This window comes from Hyperolius riggenbachi, chromosome 4 (genome assembly GCF_040937935.1).
Source record: "Hyperolius riggenbachi isolate aHypRig1 chromosome 4, aHypRig1.pri, whole genome shotgun sequence".
Lineage (NCBI taxonomy): Eukaryota > Metazoa > Chordata > Amphibia > Anura > Hyperoliidae > Hyperolius > Hyperolius riggenbachi.
This window is the reverse complement of record NC_090649.1, coordinates 327,364,012-327,384,015: the sequence shown is the minus strand read 5'-3', so window position 1 is coordinate 327,384,015 and position 20,004 is coordinate 327,364,012. Positions and strand designations below refer to the sequence as shown.

General features: G+C 43.5%; 1 protein-coding gene across 2 annotated transcripts in view; it reads left to right on the top strand.

Annotated features, from left to right (window-relative positions):
• The window catches only part of PDE10A (phosphodiesterase 10A), a 232,701-nt gene that overhangs the window by 188,570 nt on the left and 24,127 nt on the right, over positions 1 to 20,004 (top strand). For both annotated transcript variants that reach the window (XM_068279518.1, XM_068279517.1), the window contains exons 17-18: positions 8,757 to 8,912; positions 18,077 to 18,249. In XM_068279518.1, the coding sequence (XP_068135619.1) occupies positions 8,757 to 8,912; positions 18,077 to 18,249 (329 nt within the window). The remainder of the gene's footprint in view (positions 1 to 8,756; positions 8,913 to 18,076; positions 18,250 to 20,004) is intronic.

Sequence of the window (20,004 nt, the reverse complement as noted above, 5' to 3'; positions counted from 1 at the left end):
TGGTTTATGCAAATGTATGCACTCTCTTTGCTCATGAAATCAAATAATTTGATATGTTAAAATTTGGTTTGGTGACTATAAATTAAAGGGTACCTGAGACGGATGAAAAGAAGTGTTATACATGGGGCTTCCTCCAGCCCCCTTCAGGCTAATCAGTCCCTCGCTGTCCACCTCCACCACCTGGATCTTCTGCTATGAGTCCCGGTAATTCAGCTAGTCAGAGCAGTCTGGCTTCATGCCGCTTCCACAGCCAGGAGCATTCTGCACCTGCGCAATAGTGCTGCGGCGGAGGAGTGTGTGCATGCACACTACACCAGACTGGCTCAAGTACCTGGACTCATAGCAGAAGATCCAGGTGGCGAAGGAGGACAGCGAGGGACTGATTAGCCTGAAGGGGCCTGGAGGAAGCCCCAGGTATGTATAAAACTTTAATTTCATCTGTCTCAGGTTTACTTTGGTACACAGTAGTACTATACTCTACATATGCACTCCCCACAGAGCTGCAGGGAATCCACTGAGAATGTTGTGCACATTGAACACAGTGGTGTTGTCTGTCACCCATAAACCTGCATGAAGAATGTGTAATAGAGGAAGAATCTCCTCATTCCCCTGCAGAGTACCTGCACATCACTCTTACATGTACCCACAGTTACATTGCCTAGGGCCTGATAGATGTTCTTTGTTCCGTTCTGTACCTTTTACAAGTACTCTTACCAAGGACTAGTTTTAGTCTAAAGGGAATAAATATAGTAGTCTACATATTCTTCTCACTTCAGTTGTCTTGTAAAATTCCTAAGCGTTGGCAGTTAAGAGACGAATTTCACATTACATACTGTTAATCAACAAAATTGTAATATGCAAATTAGAGGAGTCGGAGTCAAGGAGCCGGTGGAATCCTAAACTGAGGAGTCGGAGTCGGTGGATTTTTGGACTGACTCCACAGCCCTGCTTATCACAGTCTAGAGCCTGTTTGGAGAAAATCTTGTTAATCTACTTCTATGCCTTTGGTATTCTGTGGCGGTAATCATGTTTGTCACAGGAGCCCTAGTGGCTGACCGCACTTAGCCTTCTAAACGGTGCCAGCGCACAGATCGTGCGAACTCTGGTCGCAGTCAATGCGCAGGAACCGTTAAGAATTAGCCGCAGACAACTCGGAAGGGAGCCTGTGAAACACGGGTGATTACAACTTCACCCACTGGTTCAGAGTAAACTGCCACCACCGCGGTTACCATGGGACCGTGGAGCCCACTAACTGACTGACTAGTCCTGCGAATAAAACGGTTAAACACACGGTATTCTGTCTAGCCAACAACAAACAGTAGCGTATCTTCAGAGACCCGGGATCAGTTCTGTGTGTGCTGATAAGCAGGGTAGCGGACAGTGAATGACTTGGAGAAAGTCGTTTATTCACGCAATATAAATAATTAATATATACAGACAATTATTAAAATCACAATTATTAAAACAGTAATAGCCAGTATAAAATAATAAAAGAAGGGAGAAAAATACTTAGTTCCTGGAAAGATGTCCTTTTTGTGGGAAAATCAGAGTTCTGGGTTTCAATCTGAGTTCAGAGTTCAGACCAGGTGGATGCCAGCATATCCTCAAGCTGGCACCTGATGAGTTCAAGATGTTTCAGTGTGGAGGACACTGAGTTTGGCTCCTCTGCCATTCTTATGCCCCTGATTCAGTAGGAGGGAGTGAGGGCGGGCCCACCCCCCCCCCCCCCCCCCTTAGAACATGAGATGAGTCCTCCCCTTGTCCTGGGGGCCAGAAATCATGCCTTAACCATATATGGGCTCTATCTCACAGAACCGTACAGATCAGGGCAGATTTATTAATATTTTCAGGTCTGCCTCGATGTACCCAGCAGCCTGATACCAAACATGAGGGGTGGGACCCTTGTGGTATCAGCAGGGCACTTCCGAACTGCCTAACTGGCAGTCTTTCCCTCAGGATGGTCTGAAATTCCTTCAGAACCAGCCCCAGATAGGGTCAAGCCTGCTCTGTTAGTTTGGAGGGTCTGCCAGCCTGGCAACACAGAAAATATGATACATATAGCAGTTTATGGAATATGAGAGACCCCTGGGATTTATACCAGGTCATTCCCAGGCAAAGGCTCTTTGAAGTTGGCAGCAGCAAGCCACATGTCGGCTCCCTGCTGGGAAAAGGAGTCGGAGTGTCTGAGTTTCCTCACTCTAGATTGGTTCTGTCATGGTGCTTGTCACCTTATACCTGATGGATGGGCCATCAGCACAGCTTGAAGCCAGGGACTCTCTGGGCCCAGGCTCATTAGCATATCAAAAGAGCCATCCAGCCTGTAGGATGGTGCTCTCTCTCTGCTAAGAAAAGGACTTCAGCTGCCCCTACACACTCAACCCAGATTGTATCGATTTGAAGCGTAATCGATGCAGGGAATCGAGTGCGATCGCTTTTTCTTCACGGGCGGTTCCAGGACGCGCCTGCGGCCCCGCAACCGTCCGTGACAATGTTTGTCTGACTTCTTAAAATGACACTGTTTTAAAGACATTATGCATAAACACAATACTCGGTATTCTCATTTGTTGAAGGTTATTGTCCTCTTAAACTTAGTGATATTCCATAATTCAGTTAAAAATGACTGGGTTACTTTATCTTGTTAAACTGTAATTTTAAAGAGGAACTCCAGTGAAAATAATGTAATAAAAAAGGTGCTTCATTTTTACAATAATTATGTATAAATTATTTAGTCAGTTTTTGTCCATTGTAAATTCTTTTAAATCCCTGATTTACATTCTGACATTTATTACATGGTGACATTTTTACTGTTGGCAGGTGATGTAGCTGCTGCATGCTTTTTTGGCAGTTAGAAACAGCTGTAAACAGCTAATTCCCACAATGCAACAGGGTTCACAGACAGAAAACTGCCAAGAGTACGTACTCAGTTTCTTGTGGGAGGGGTTTCACCACGATCAGCCATACAGCACTCCCTGATGGTCTGTTTGTGAAAAGGAATAGATTTCTCATGTAAAAAGGGGTATCGGCTACTGATTGGGATACAGTTCAATTCTTGGTCGGAGTTTCTCTTTAAGCAACGTACATACACTCCTAAGGGATTTGGGCCGAGGGGGGGGCATATGTGCTGCTTCTAAACAGAAAGAGGCTAGTATCTAGGTCTCTGTGAGCCTAAGTGAAGTTTTCAGGGACCTAGATACTTATTCCCCGGGAGGGGTTAAAGCAGCTTGCAGTTCCTTAGGAGGGCACATCTACTTGAGTGGTTGGCACCTTCATATAATTAAAAAGTTTTTTTTGGGCAGCACAGTGGCGTAGTGGTTAGTGCTCTCGCCTTGCAGTGCTGGGTCTCTGGTTTGAATCCCAGCCAGGTCAACATCTGCAAGGAGTTTGTATGTTTTCCCTGTGTTTGTGTGTGTTTCCTCCAGGCACTGCAATTTCCTTCCACATTCCAAAACATACAGATAAGTTAATTGGCTTCCCACTAAATTGGCCCTAGGCTACTATACATACACTACACAATATAGTCATATGACTACTGTAGGGATTAGATTGTGAGCCCCTCTGAGGGACAGTTAGTAACAAGACAATATACTCTGTACAGCGCTGCGTAATATGTCGGCGCTGTACAGTATAAACACTTCAATAAAAAAAAAAAAATTACAGCTGGATATACAGCAACAGCCTGTTTGGGGCATACACCCTTTTTTTCCAAGTAGTGCTACAAGTATTCTAACCATAAGCTTAAGTTGCCTTCTTTTAAAATTACATTTAACGCAACAGCCAATCACAATCGTGGAAGGTCGGCCAGGCATAGCATTGCTATACCTTTCCAAACACTCCTGACCTATTCATCTTTAAAGGACACCCGAGGTGAAAATAAACAAACAATTGTATTTATCTTCCTTCTCCTAAAAATGACTTTTTAAGATATTCCACAGTTTTATTTTGTTTAAATCAACTTTTTAATTTTTCAGTTATATTGTTTTTGCTCAACTACACCTTCATTGAAGTATGCCAGAGCTAAAAGCCATGGACTATTGACTCTTTTTATCTCTTTCCTGCTCTCAGAAGCTATATTCTGCTAGGAAAGTGTTTTATAGTTGGAATGTCTCATCACTGAGGGGTCACACTGTAGTCGCTTCGTGTCTTAGTCAGGATTGAGTGAGCCACTTACATACCTGATGTTTAACTCTTTCAGACAGAGAAAGAAAAAAGGAACACAGCATAGTTATTTGTGTGGTAGGCACTGTACATACCCATGTCCATCTCATCATGTCACCTCTGGTATCCTTTAAATGAGCTGGGGGAACACCTGTACAAATACTCTTACTCTTATGTAAGATGGCTATTCATGACCAAGTATAGTTTATGCAAGTCTGCAGCTTCAAAAGTTAGAATGTTTTTCAGTGGTATTAAGTGCAGTAGGTGCAAAAAAGCACACCTTTCTGAAACTGATATCCCAGAAATGGAAACAATACAGTGAAGGGCAACATTAATTAAGTTAGTTGAGGATGTCCATTGTGAGGCAAAGCAAACTTAAAGAGAAACCCTGACCAAGAATTGACCTTCATCCCAGTCAGTAGCTAATGCCCCATTTTACATGAGAAATCTATACCTTTTCACAAACTGATCATCGGGGCTCTGTATGACTGATATTGTGGTGAAACCCCTCCCACAAGACACTCTGAGGACCATGGTCCTGGCAGTTTTTTGTCTGTGAACGTGTTGCATTGTGGGAAATGGCTGTTTACAGCCGTTTCCAACTGCCAAAAAAGCAAGCAGCAGCTACATCACCTGCCAGCAGTAATAAATGTCACCATGTGATAAATGTCAGAATGTAAATCAGGGATTTAAAAGATTTTACACTGGGCAAACACCAACTAAATCATTTATACATAATTATTGTAAAATTAAATTTAAAAAAGTTATTACATTTTTTTCACTGGAGTTCCTCTTTAAGTGAATTTGAAGACAAATATTAAAAAGCCTGAGTGCTACCGAAGACGCGTGGCTCTGTACTGCGCACGCGTGAAAACGCAAGACTGCTAATGGGGGAGCCAGCGCAGGAATGATGGGACCAGGAGAGGAACTGGAAGGCTCACCCTTTACTCGCCACTTATAGTTCCTGGTCTGAGACTGCACACAGCACGTGGGAATGCTGCGCTGTGTGCGGGCTTGTGAGAATTGAGGTCTGTATGATAGTGTACTAATATACACTATCGTTCTGACCTTAATTATCACAAGCCGCCACACAGCACAGCATCCCTGCGTGCTGTGTGCAGTCTCCGATCGGAACTATAAGCGCCGAGTAAAGGGGGTGAAGCTAAGGATGGATAGAGAGTGGGAAGAACTGACACTGCCTCCCCGCCCATGATCAAAAGCTTAGTAGAGATATACAGTGGCTTGCAAAAGTATTCAGCCCCCTTGAAGTTTTCCACATTTTGTCACATTACTGCCACAAACCTGAATCAATTTTATTGGAATTCCACATGAAAGACCAATACAAAGTGGTGTACACGTAAGAAATGGAACGAAAATCATACATGATTCCAAACCTTTAAAAAAACCAAAAACTGCAAAGTGGGGTGTGCGTAATTAGTCAGCCCCCTTTGGTCTGAGTGCAGTCAGTTGCCCATAGACATTGTCTAATGTCAGTACAAATACAGCTGTTCTGTGACGGCCTCAGAGGTTGTCTAAGTGAATATTGGGAGCAACAACACCATGAAGTCCAAAGAACACACAAGACAAGTCAGGGATAAAGTTATTGAGAAATTTATAGCCGGTTTAAGCTACAAAAAGATTTCCAAAGCCTTGAACATCCCACGGAGCACTGTTCAAGCGATCATTCAGAAATGGAAGGAGTATGGCACAACTGTAAACTTACCAAGACAAGGCTGTGTACCTAAACTCGCAGGCTGAACAAGGAGAGTGCTGATCAGAAATGCAGTGAAGAGGCCCACCATGGTGACTCTGGACGAGCTGCAGAGATCTACAGCTCAGGTGGGGGAATCTGTCCATAGGACAACTATTAGTCGTGCACTGCACAAAGTTGGCCTTTATGGAACAGTGACAAGAAGAAAGCCATTCTTAACAGAAAAGCATAAGGAGTCCCGTTTGCAGTTTGCCACATGCCATGTGGGGGACACAGCAAACATGTGGAAGAAGGTGCTCTGGTCAGGTGAGACCAAAATGGAACTTTTTGGCCAAAATGCAAAACGCTATGTGTGGCAGAAACCTAAAACTGCACATCACTCAGAACACACCATCCCCACTGTCAAATATGGTGGTGGCAGCATCATGCTCTGGGGTTGCTTCTCTTCAGCAGGGACAGGGAAGCTGGTCAAAGTTGATGGGAAGATGGATGGAGCCAAATACAGGGCAATCTTGGAAGAAAACCTCTTGGAGTCTGCAAAAGACTTGAGACTGGGGCGGAGGTTCACCTTACAGCAGGACAACGACCCTAAACATAAAGCCAGGGCAACAATGGAATGGTTTAAAACAAAACATATCCATGTGTTAGAATGGCCCAGCCAAAGTCCAGATCTAAATCCAAACGAGAATCTGTGGCAAGATCTGAAAACTGCTGTTCACAAACGCTGTCCATCTAATCTGACTGAGCTGGAGCTGTTTTGCAAAGAAGAATGGGCAAGGATTTCAGTCTCTAGATTTGCAAAGCTGGTAGAGACATACCCGAAATTTTGGGCCGCAGGCTGCTCTTAGCTGGGCCTTGCCATCTGTCATCACAGTGCAGAGAGAAGTGTCACTGAAGTTTGCTGGAAGCTATAGAGAAGAGCCGTCTGCAGCCATTGTTACTGCTGCCACCTAATGTATGTTATTTGTAATGCAGCATGCTTTATGTCTGTACAGACACCAGGTGGCAGAAGTGAGGATGACTGGGACACTCTGGTCTCTTGCCAGCCACAGAGTTCAGTCTGCACAGAGGTGAGCAGCTGGTGCTAGAAGCTAGTGTGGAAAGAAGAATGTAAGGGTAAAAATTGAGTGTGTGGAGGAGGGAAGTGTGAATTGGGTGCAGAGAGGAGGAATGGGTGAAGTGTGTGTGTGGGGAGGATGATAAAGGGGCTGTGGGGAGGAGGGAAGAGTAAAAGTGAGGGGAGGCAGATGAGGGTAGGAAATGACTGTGCCAGTAGATAAGGAAGCCCAGGCAGTACCCCCCTTCCCACCACCTGTCACATCAGATGTACCTTGTGCTGGTGGGTTATACAGCAGCCCCAGTGCAATGTGAAGACATATTTTCCAAAGTGCTGACGGTGATGAAGATAGTGGTTAGGTAGGGCTGGTGTACCCTGCCTGTAGAACAAGCCCTCGACCCCCCCCCCCCTCCCCGCGTCCAATAACACCCCCGTCCCCCGCACATGCTTGCATCTGCCCACCCCGGTCCTTGGAAAAACTGCCTGATGCTGAAGCGGTCCTTGGGTCAAAAAAGGTTGGGGACCACTGCCCTAAAAGACTGGAAGCGTAATTGCAGCAAAAGGTGGTTCTACAAAGTATTGACTCAGGGGGCTGAATAATTACGCACACCCCACTTTGCAGTTATTTATTTGTAAAAAATGTTTGGAATAATGTATGATTTTCGTTCCACGGCTCACGTGTACACCACTTTGTATTGGTCTTTCATGTGGAATTCCAATAAAATTGATTCATGTTTGTGGCAGTAATATGACAAAATGTGTGAAAACTGCAAGGGGGCCGAACACTTTTGCAAGTCACTGTAGATCTCACAGCAGTGTTGTACATAGGAACTTTGACACCTGACGATTATTTACAGACACCCCCCCTTCCCCCCAAAAGAAGCCCAAACAATTTTTGGGGAGGGTTAACAAGTTGGAACTCCAAGTGTGTCACTGCAAATTTTGGGGGATTTTTGCGGAAAATTAGTAGTCGGGATGTGGACGGAGCTAACTGTTATGAAACTCTGTACTCTATATACAGTGCTGCAGAAGATGTCAGTGCTATATAAATACACAATAATAATATGGTAGGACATTAGACAATGACTATGGTATGATTACATTGTGAGCTCCTCTGAGGCCAGTAAGAAAAGGGGGACATACGAAAGGGGGATGCATAGGAGGAGGGGTAAAGAGGTAGAGGCACAAGACAGAGAGCCTGTTAGGAGAGGAGCAATGGCTAATAAAAAGGCTACTTTCCATGTTGTTTCCATTTTGTTTATCTCTGAGTTAGCCAATAAATGGTATCATCCTGATTCAAAACTTCTTGCTTTTATTGATGGCTAACATGGCACAACACTCTACTGCTTCCATTAACAGTAGAAGCCAGGTATTTTAGTTGATTACCTCATGGAGTTAAACGAGAATAATTTTTCCCTTTTAACGTTGTGCGGGTTTGATTTTTTTTTTCCTTGTTACAATAGATGAATGACCTAAGTATTTGAAATCTGCATGTAGTTTAGTGAGATGTACGGTATTATGTTTTGTGAAGATGGTGGTTTCCTAAACTAAGGAGTTGGATTCGGATGATTTTTGTACTGACTCCACAGCCCTGATGTCAGAGCTATGTCCATACACAATACATACAATAATATTGAATTTGAGATAACTTGGGATAACTTATTTTGAGTGAGAAGGTGTGACAAAATCTTGTGACAACTGAGATGAAAGGTTATGTGAATCAGGGCCACTGTAATTTTACAGCAGGAATATGCCAAAATAAAGCAAGAAAGTTTCATGTTTGTACTATTATTGGTGTAACATTCCACTGTGTTTTGTTTTTTTTTGCTACAGAGACAAGGTCTCCTGATAGCATGTTTATGTCATGATTTGGACCATCGGGGGTACACTAATACCTACTTACAAAAATTTGATCACCCATTGGCAGCATTATACTCCACATCGACAATGGAGCAACATCACTTTTCTCAGACTGTGTCCATTTTGCAGGTAAGGGTAGGTCAAGCATGATGTAGGTGGCCAGTATAATTATAGCTCATCTATTTATCCATTTAAAGTGATTTTCCACTTTCAGTGGAAAAAATGCTATGCATAGGCTCTCCATATAAAATCCATCAAAATGGCTGAGCACCACTGCACCCATGCCTCTTTTCCAGGTCCTCTTTCCCTAAAGGTTGTGCTGAATGATGTCATTAGCCACACCCCTAAGTGCTTAATCTACACAAATGAATATGTGCATAGATCTGGCCAGAGGGATGTGACTACTGATGCACACTCTTTCTAACAAGCACCTGGTGGAAAAGGCACATGTCTGGAGTGCCATACATCACCAGCATGAAGCAGAAGTGGTAACATATACTAGGTTTTATAGATACCTTATCTATACCTTTTTTCCACTGAGGTAGGAATACCGCTTTAAATATTTTTAAAGGAAACCTAAAGTGAAAAAAAACATTGGTAACGATTAAATCTCTTCCAAAACCTAAATGAACTTAAAACTGAACAAGGCAAATTCTCAAAGCAACCGTGTTGACTAGTGTAACTTATAAGCATTAGCTGTGGAACTGAACTTTCACATTGGAAAACCTGATGTACAGCTCTGTCTTCCTGGGTCAATGTCACATGCTGATAGGTTTACGGAACAACAAGTCTGTGAGCCATCCAAATTCCTCCCTCTACTCAGTCATTGCCTACATGTAGTAGTGAAGTTGGGAAGGGTATAATGTGTGTGTGTGTGTGTGTGTGTGTTACATGGCTCCTTACATCAAAAGGATGCAAGGATTATGGTGAGACTCCCTATTTACAGCAGGAGAGATTGGCAGCGCTTCCAGACAGAGGATGCACCCGAATTAACTACCTGCATAGATGTGCAGAGCTCGAAAAACTGGCAAATTACCCAACTTGCATTCAAAACAGAGCAAAGGAGGGAGTTAGCTTCAGCAAAAATGTGTGCACAAATTATTCCCTACTACAGGGAGTGCAAAATTATTAGGCAAGTTGTATTTTTGAGGAATAATTTTATTATTGTAACGATCGGTGTCAGCACACAGAGAGAAGCTGATTGTTGATGATCTGCAGAATCATCAACAATACAGATGTATACCTGATTATGGATGATCTGCAGAATCACCAATAATACAAGTATGACTAACCTCTGGACACCTAATAAAGTGTAAGTGTTTGGTGTAACAGTCGGCTATCTCCCGAGAGGCGGGAGATAAAGGCAGCTTAACCAAGAACCACCTGAGGGGCAGGTGGCCCTGGGAAGTGCAGGAACTATCCCCTAGAGCGAGGGAATAGAGGGGACCTGGCAACCAGGGATATCTGGAGATTAGATATAGACTGTACTGCAGCCAGGGGACTCCAGGAGAAGAGGCCACTGGCTGCTAACAGGCCGGACTCCCTGAGGAGCAGGAGTCCTAGCTGCAACTGACACTAGGTGGAATTGTGTCACTGCTAGTACAGATAGACTGAGCAGTCCAGGAGTGAGTGACAGCCTGGGAGGTCGGGCAGGCCAGGTCGGCAACACACGAGCAGATAAGGTACAGAGACAGAAGGCTGATTCGGTAACCGGGTACAGGCAGGGTCTGGCAACGGGAAGGCAGATATGCAGGGGTACCGAATCAGAAGGCAATAGAGAGGTCGACAGAGCAAATAGTCATAACAGAAATAGAGCAGAGTCCTAGTCTGGGGTGTGAGGTCCGTGGTCTCAACACCCAGGAACTAGTCTAAAGTATAACACAGCAATGACACAGTAATCCTAAGATTGGGTGTGAGATCCTTGGTCACAACACCCCGGAACTGGTCTAAAGTATAACACAAGCGTAATCTGGCTAAGTGTGAATTCCCAGGTCACCTGGTTCTAACACACTGTGGGATCTGACTATGGTCTGAGTGCTCACACGTATGTATTCGCAACGGCAGGCAACTTGAGACTGACCAGCGAGATCTATATATAGTGAAGCGCTCCTCAGCGCCACCCAGCTCTCTTCAGCCAATCAAAGTCTGCGCTGGGATCAGCTGATCAACCTGATCAGCTCATCCCTCTCCTACTGGCATAAAGGTCCTGCCTCCCAGCGCGCGCGCAGCTCTCCATCTGTGTGCACTAGAAGGCTCAGACAAACCAGACGCATGCTGCTGTGCGGAAACCGCCGGTCTGAACGCGGAGACAGCCGCCCCGCTGCCAGACCGCGCGGCGGCATCTCCGCAATCCATTACAATTATTGAACAACCATGTTCTTAATGAACCCAAAAAAACTCATTAATATCAAAGCTGAATATTTTTGAAAGTAGTCTTTAGTTGTGTTTTTTTTTTTTAGTTTTAGTTATTTTAGGGGGATATCTGTGTGTGCAGGTGACTATTACTGTGCATAATTATTAGGCAACTTAACAAAAACAAATATATATACCCATTTCAATTATTTATTTTTACCAGTGAAACCAATATAACATCTCAACATTCACAAATATACATTTCTGACATTCAAAAACAAAACAAAAACAAATCAGTGACCAATATAGCCACCTTTCTTTGCAAGGACACTCAAAAGCCTGCCATCCATGGATTCTGTCAGTGTTTTGATCTGTTCACCATCAACATTGCGTGCAGCAGCAACCGCAGCCTCCCAGACACTGTTCAGAGAGGTGTACTGTTTTCCCTCCTTGTAAATCTCACATTTTATGATGGACCACAGGTTCTCAATGGGGTTCAGATCAGGTGAACAAGGAGGCCATGTCATTAGTTTTTCTTCTTTTATACCCTTTCTTGCCAGCCACGCTGTAGAGTACTTGGACGCGTGTGATGGAGCATTGTCCTGCACGAAAATCATGTTTTTCTTGAAGGATGCAGACTTCTTCCTGTACCACTACTTGAAGAAGGTGTCTTCCAGAAACTGGCAGTAGGACTGGGAGTTGAGCTTGACTCCATCCTCAACCCGAAAAGGCCCCACAAGCTCATCTTTGATACCAGCCCAAACCAGTACTCCACCTCCACCTTGCTGGCGTCTGAGTCGGACTGGAGCTCTTTGCCCTTTACCAATCCAGCCACGGGCCCATCCATCTGGCCCATCAACTCACTCTCATTTCGTCTGTCCATAAAACCTTAGAAAAATCAGTCTTGAGATATTCCTTGGTCCAGTCTTGACGTTTCAGCTTGTGTGTCTTGTTCAGTGGTGGTCGTCTTTCAGCCTTTCTTACCTTGGCCATGTCTCTGAGTATTGCACACCTTGTGCTTTTGGGCACTCCAGTGATGTTGCAACTCTGAAATATGGCCAAACTGGTGGCAAGTGGCATCTTGGCAGCTGCACGCTTGACTTTTCTCAGTTCATGAGCAGTTATTTTGCGCCTTGGTTTTTCCACACGCTTCATGCAACCTTGTTGACTATTTTGAATGAAACCTAGCAGCTGGTGACAACCCTCATTATAAGGTTGTATCAAGGCTTTGGTAGGACATCAGGAAGCAACAGTCTGTCCAGGATTCACCAATGATTCCTCTCATGAATGGATATCAGTAAACATCATAAAAAACAAACAAGCGGCAACTCTAAGTGTAAACCGTTTAATATAGAGTTTTCATAGTAAAAACAGTTTAAAAATAGCATAAAAACAAAACTTACATACGGGGCCCATGCAATGGGAACCCCGAGAAAGTTGCACGCGTGTATGGGTCAGCAGTAAAGGACAGTATGAAGGTTCCACCTGTCTCCTTCCCGACCGGTTTCGCAAACTCATCAGGGGATGAAAACTCTATATTAAACGGTTTACACTTAGAGTTGCCGCTTGTTTGTTTTTTATGATGTTTACTGATATCCATTTGTGAGAGGAATCATTGCTGAATTGGTGGATCCTGGACAGACTGTTGCTTCCTGATGTCCTACCAAAGCCTTGATACAACCTTATAATGTGGGTTGTTGCCAGCTGGTAAGCCTCTTTCCTTTTTTGGGTATCCATGATTGCAGAGCTGTGCCGTGAACCCAATATTTATTGTGGTGGAGATTTACCTGCTTTTATCCTTTGTTGAAGACTCGTCTTTTGTTTTTGGACTCTGCGCTGAGCATATATAATTTACCTGTTTGTGAACTCTGGACATTGTTCTTCTCTCAGAAGCGGCCACTTTGTTTCCTTGGCGCTGATACACATATGCAAACTTATTTTGAATGAAACGCTGAATGATTGTTCGATGATCACGCTTCAGAAGCTTTGCAATTTTAAGAGTGCTGCATCCCTCTGCAAGATATCTCACTATTTTTGACTTTTCTGAGCCTGTCAAGTCCTTCTTTTGACCCATTTTGCTAAAGGAAAGAACGTTGCCTAATAATTATGCACACCTGATATAGGGTGTTGATGTCATTAGACCACACCCCTTCTCATTACAGAGATGCACATCACCTAATATGCTTAATTGGTAGTAGGCTTTCGAGCCTATACAGCTTGGAGTAAGACAACATGCATAAAGAAGATGATGTGGTCAAAATACTCATTTGCCTAATAATTCTGCACTCCCTGTAGACTCTTCCACGGTGATGACGAGACCTAACCACTAGTTTAATTGTTAAAACATAATACTTACCTGGTGCTGTTAGTCATCAATGGTATACACATTTTTTTTATTTTTTTTCCAAAAAACAGCAAACAATTGACAGCATTCCCAAGATGCAAATGCCCCCCAGGGGCTAAAATACACACCTTGAATACAAATCAGATGCAAATTATGCCCTAATCCCTAATCTATAAATTTGAATGCAAACTGAAGCACATGGATGCAGCTAGCAATAAGTACATTATGCTTGTTTTGTACAGCAGAAGAGATTGGCAGCAATTCCAGACAGAGGCTGCACCCAAAATAACTACCTGCATAGATGTGTAGAGGTCGAAAAACTGGCAAATTACACAATTTGCATTCAAAACAGACTCCCTTTTTACATTAGACTAGAAAAGTAACTACAACTGTCAGTTACATGGGATACATTATTTTGTGTACTTTTTGGCTTGCTGGGGTCTGAAAAGATGTTTTATCGATAAGAAGTACTTCACACGAGAAAACTCAGAATGAAAGTTTATTGGATCGGGGCAACTGTTTCTACTGCAATGCAGGGATTTTGAGAAATGAAACAAATGGGTATAGAAAGCGCACCTCTATGGTGCATTACCATTTATTTGGCTAGCAAGTCACTAAAAAATACTCACAAGATGTCAATTGACATTATGCATATCACTTCACGAGTGCTGGATGGGCTAAACAATATGTTTTGACATGGCTGTGTGTGCCTTCCTCAGTTCCGCGTGCCTGATTGACTGGATGACCTGTTTTGACATGGCTGTGTGTACCTTCCTCAGTTCCGCGTGCCTGATGGACTGGATGACATGTTTTGACATGGCTGTGTGTGGGTTCCTCAGTTCCGCGTGCCGGATGGACTGCATGACATGTTTTGACATGACTGTGTGTGCCTTCCTCAGTTCTGCGCGACAGACAGAACGACGGACGGATGGACTGGACGACGTGTTTTGACATGGCTGTGTGTGTCTTCCTCAGTTCTGCGTGCCGGATGGACTGGATGACATGTTTTGACATGGCTGTGTGTGCCTTCCTCAGTTCCGCATGCCTGATTGACTGGATGACCTGTTTTGACATGGCTGTGTGTACCTTCCTCAGTTCCGCGTGCCTGATGGACTGGATGACATGTTTTGACATGGCTGTGTGTGCTTTCCTCTGTGCCGGATGGACTGGACAACATGTTTTGATATGGCTGTGTGTGCCTTCATACGTTCCGTGTGCCAGATGGACTGGACGAGCTGTTTTGACATGGCTGTGTGTGCCTTCATCATTTCTGTGTGCTGGATGGACTGGACAACGTGTTTCGATGCAGCTGCATGTCTTCGTCAGTTTTCTTACCTAATGATCAAAAGGCAGTGTCAAAACGTCCACCCATTAACAGGCACATGAGACTTACTAGCTGAGTGATCCCACGGCACTTCACACAACGCCCCCCACTGGCCATGGCAAATGTCTGAGGATAGTAGAACATTGGACATGTGAGATGGGCCTAATGTTAATTGACCCGTTTGTTTCAGTCACGCATCAAATCCCACACACCATTGAGCTGCTCTGGAGAATACCCATATTCAGCCTGGTTTAAAGAAGACTTGGGAAGAATCCCTTTGCACCAGTTCATTGGTGCATATATCCTTTGATTTTTGTGTTGAGTGCGCACAAAAGATTTCTTATCTTTTAGTATTCTGAGAAATGAAGTCTGCCATGTATTGTTGTTCCTGCTTTGGCATGATGAGTGAGCTGGACATCAGCTGAATCCAGAGACCTGTTTTCATTCCACCACTATGCCTTATTATATAATTGCTTATATTGAGTTGGTAACCTGATTGCTAACAGAATTTGCCTTGTTCAATTTGAGGTTTAGTTAGCCTTTAAAGTGTTGGTGTACCTAACTTTAAATGGGCTTTGAACAACAATGCTGTATACTTGAATGCTCTATTTTATCCAGTTTTTTAAGATACTGGCATGTCAACCCTAATGTGTGCAGCAGAAGCTGTTACTGTGTACCTATACTGGTAGTAAATGAGCTGTAGTCTGAGCTGGCCTGTGCTTTAAAGGACAACTGAAATTTGAGAGAGATGGAGGCTGCCGTATTTATTTCCTATTCACGAGATCCGGAACCAATCTGTACTTGGGGCTGGGGCTTCCTCCAGCCCCCCGTAGCCTGGGAGGTCCCTTGGCGTCCTCTAGGTCCCCTCCAGTCTCCCCCTGGTGGCTTCGGTAGTGTGCACATGCGCAGCCCGTCCACGCACCTGGCTCGATCACGTGCCTGTCATTGAGCGTTGTGCACATGTGCGGTTCTCGAAAGAATGAACCGCACTTTGCACAGAATGCTTAAAACATGGGTGCGTGGTCGGGCTGTGCATGCGCAGTTGGGCCTGACTCCTGGCAAAGTTGCACGTTACTGGCGTGCCAGCGGGAGACCAAAGAGGATGCAGAGGGACCTTGTGGGCTACGGGGGCTGGAAAAGCCCCAGGTAAGTTCAGACTCCATTTTTTTTTGTCTGTTCAGGGTCCCTTTAAACATTGCAAATTGCCTGGCTGTCCTGCTGATCCTCTGCCTCTAATGCTTTTAGCCATAGGCCCTGAACAAGCATGCAGATCAGGTGTTCTAAGATTAGCTGCATGCTTGTTTCTTATTTAGACACTACTGCAGCCAAATAGATTAGCATGGCTGCCAGGCAACTGGTATTGTTTAAAAGGAAATCAATAAGGCAGCCTCCATATTCTTCTCAATTCAGATGTCATTTAATATGCTTTGAAAATACCCTTGCTCTCTCTACCACTGCAAGCGCTGAGTACTGTGGCACTGGCTTCTTCTGCCTCATTCCTGTAATGTAAACCTTAAGTAATAAACTTAAAAAAAAAATTTTGAACAGTAGCCAAATCTGTAATAAACAGTAATACTGCATTATTGATCTGAGCCTTACTTTGTAATATTTAAAGCACATGTAAGTATAATTACAATAACACTTTAAAGAACATCTGCATAGTATTCAGAGAATTTAAAATATTGAAAATACATTGTCTGGCAATGGTGGTGAGCCAGGGTTTTGAACATACTGAAGTTGCTGCAAAACTTGGCATTTGGATTAAAAGAAGATGCAAAACAATTATTTCCCTGGAAAGAGATATTCTCATGCATACACAAATACATTAGTAAATCCATACTCCATTACAGATTATGCAATGTTTTACTATTATGTAGTATTAGTTAGAAGATGTTGGGTAAAGGTCTGTACACACACTAGATAAGTCATCACACAGAAACGAGTGATGTCTCAAACTAAATTTCCCGGTAAAAAAAAAACTACTAGTACTCCAAACAACATTGCTCACACACACACCGATATGCCAAAGGATTATGTTGTTCCAAAAACTGCACACAAGTGAAATTTAAATTTTGCACGATGTGCGCATGGTCTGGAACAATGTAGTCTGAATTAATCAGCCACTTGCATTGGGCAGAATGCGTGTTATCTGTTCTTCACTGTGGTTTAGCTGCATTTTTACAACACTTGTTGACTGAAATGGTGAAATCTGCTTGACATTTCAAACATATTTTTATCCAACGTGTATAAGGCTTCAATGCATCCCACAGTAATGTTCTCAAGCTTTTGTCAAAGCATGGAAACTTTGTTACTTTTACATAACTTATTTTAGAAATGTGCAGGAAACACAGCCCCCCCCCCCCCCCTTTCAATCCCTGATAAAGACCATCTTAGAGCCAGAACTAGCTTAGGTATATGTGTTTTGTTATATTAATCTCACCCATTATTCCAAAGTTGTTCTGTCATTCTTGCTAGGATGGATTGACATCCCTGCCTCTTCATTTCCAAAACACCTTATTTTTGCGCTCCCCTCCCTTATCTCCCTTTCTCTGGTCCTATCTTTATTAGAAATGTGTGGGTTAAAAATGGGAGCAATGTGTTGATGAACTCTTCAGAATCAGGATTTAGTGTTCTTTCCATTAAAGATTAGAAAAAAAGCCACAGTAAATTGGCATACAAAGATTAAGCTTCAGTTTCACAATGTTATGTATTAATGAAAAATATGACTGCCTAGCTCATCACAGATTGACAACGATGCTTTAGTGTGCTGCTGCTTTAGTGAATAGGCATAGCCAACAGTAAAGTAGGCTGAAGACTTTAACCTTAATGGCTACTATATATTATACCTTTATAACCAAAACAAAACCTGCCATTTCACATGTGCTTGCATCCAGCTTCTGATAACTTTCTGACTATGTACAGCAATGTGGAAGGTGTCAGCGTTATATAAATACAGGATAATAAATAACTGCCTGCAACAAAACCTGTTTGTAAGTAGGGGATTGTCTGAACCTTCTACCATATAAAGCTCACTATACATAATACTAGAATACATCATGACATGATGACATGGCAGTATGGAGATCTGGTGCCTGGGGATCCTTTACATTTTGCTTAGTCTCTCACTTACCATTGTACATTCCACTGGTAAGGACGAGTAGTTTGATCCGTTAATTTCTTCAGCTTCCCCGATGAGTAGAAGGCTATGTTCATTTGTTTTATCCAAAACATAGGACATTGTGCTTTTTATCAATGTTTTGTTGTTTCACATAGCTGGAAGGGCACAATATCTTCTCCAATTTGAGTTCCAGTGAATATGAGCAAGTGCTAGAGATTATTCGAAAAGCCATCATTGCAACAGATTTAGCACTCTATTTTGGAAATCGAAAGCACCTGGAAGACCTTCATCAAACTGGAGCCTTAAACTTCAATAACCAAGGACATAGGTACACTACATACAAAATCCTTGTACTGTGAATGATTTATTGGGTAACACTGGAACAGATTTATCAATAAGTGTTAATAGGTTTGCAGCACATTTGGTTACTCAGAACGATCAATACATGATCTGTATGTCTTCTCTATTTTTGTACCAGTTTTGCTTGAGTTTTCCATGGTTTGATTTTGATAAATCTGACCTATTGTTAACCATAGATTTTAATGGTCTTATTAATCCCAAGGTTTTCAGATGAGAATGTCCGGCAAAAGAGTACATTCAGTAATAAAGAAGATCAACAGCTGATTACTTGCATGTGTACTCACTGCCACTCACTGTCCAACTGAACCTGAGTCTGAGCAGGTTCGATCATTTTGACCAAATTTACTATTCACTTAACTAATTCAAAGTTAGCTGAGAACTTTTGATAGGCTTTGGGCTATTGGCTAGTCAGTAATATAATAATACAAGGATGCGTGCATGCGCTCATGAACCAAATACAATAATTTCCAGTCTGTTTTGCATACTGTGGCAAATGCTGTATACACTACAAACAACTTAAATAAAATAGGACGTGCTCTCAGTCTATAATGAATAAACAAGAAGGACTATATCACCCAGAGGTCATCCAAAGCACAGTTCAGTTCCTCAGCTAGGGCAACTTCACCACATTGGAGATAATCCTCATCTATTGTCACATATGACCATCACAGGATATGCAATAAAGCAGGAGAGAGGAATAACATAGCGTATCTCTGCATTAAATTACGCCTCCACTGCCACCCTGAAGTGACATTCCACCATACAAGTGCAAGGTGGCCACTCCCCCCTATGTGCCCACACTCACCCCACTGGCCTCCATGGTCCGGGGGTAGGATTATAAAGTATTGGGGGAAGGATTTTCAGCGATCTTCAATTGCAGTAGAACTCAGAGATTCCATAGCGTAAAACCATCGGAGTTTAATGTTAAAAGATAAAAAACGCACTTACAAACTTTCCATAAAAACGAGCATGCACATAGATCTGCGGGTGTTAGCTCCCGGGTAGCCGTTCACACCCATCCAACTTCAGATCTGTACATCCGCTCGGTTTGTCCGTGTATCCGCTTCGCTCTCATGAACGGTCACCTGGGTAGTCGCTCCGTGGAGTAGTGACCAGTAGTGAGAGAACGAAGCGGACGCACAGACAAACAGTGGACGCACTGATCTGAAGTGTGATGTGTGTGAATCCTACCTCTGGACCATGGAGGCCAGTGGGGTGAGTGTGGGCACATAGCGGGAGTGGCCCAGCTCCAGTTTTTGCCTGTCACCTTGCACTTGTATGGTGGAGATGTCACTTCAGGGTGGCGGTGGCGGCGTAATTTAATGAACTGTGTTTTTGATGACCTCTGGGGTGATCTAGTCCTTCTTGTTTTTTCATTATAGACTTAGAGCACGGCCTATTTTATAGTCAGTAATGTGACCACGGACCAGGGGCATTGCCAGCGTACAAGTGAGGCACGCCCCCGCTTTGGGCCTATCTTTGTAAGGGGGCTTACTTTCCGCTGGAAATTTGCCCTGTTCTCCGTGTGGCCCCCCGGTACTTGCAGGCCGGGGGCACCACCTGTACCTTGTTTAACCTATACTGGGGCTCCACCTGTACCTGACTACCTATACCTGGCACCTATAGCTTGTTACCTATACTGGAGGCACCACCTGTACCTGACTAACCTATACTGGGACACCATCTGTACCTGGCTACCTATACTCGTCACCTATAGCTCGCT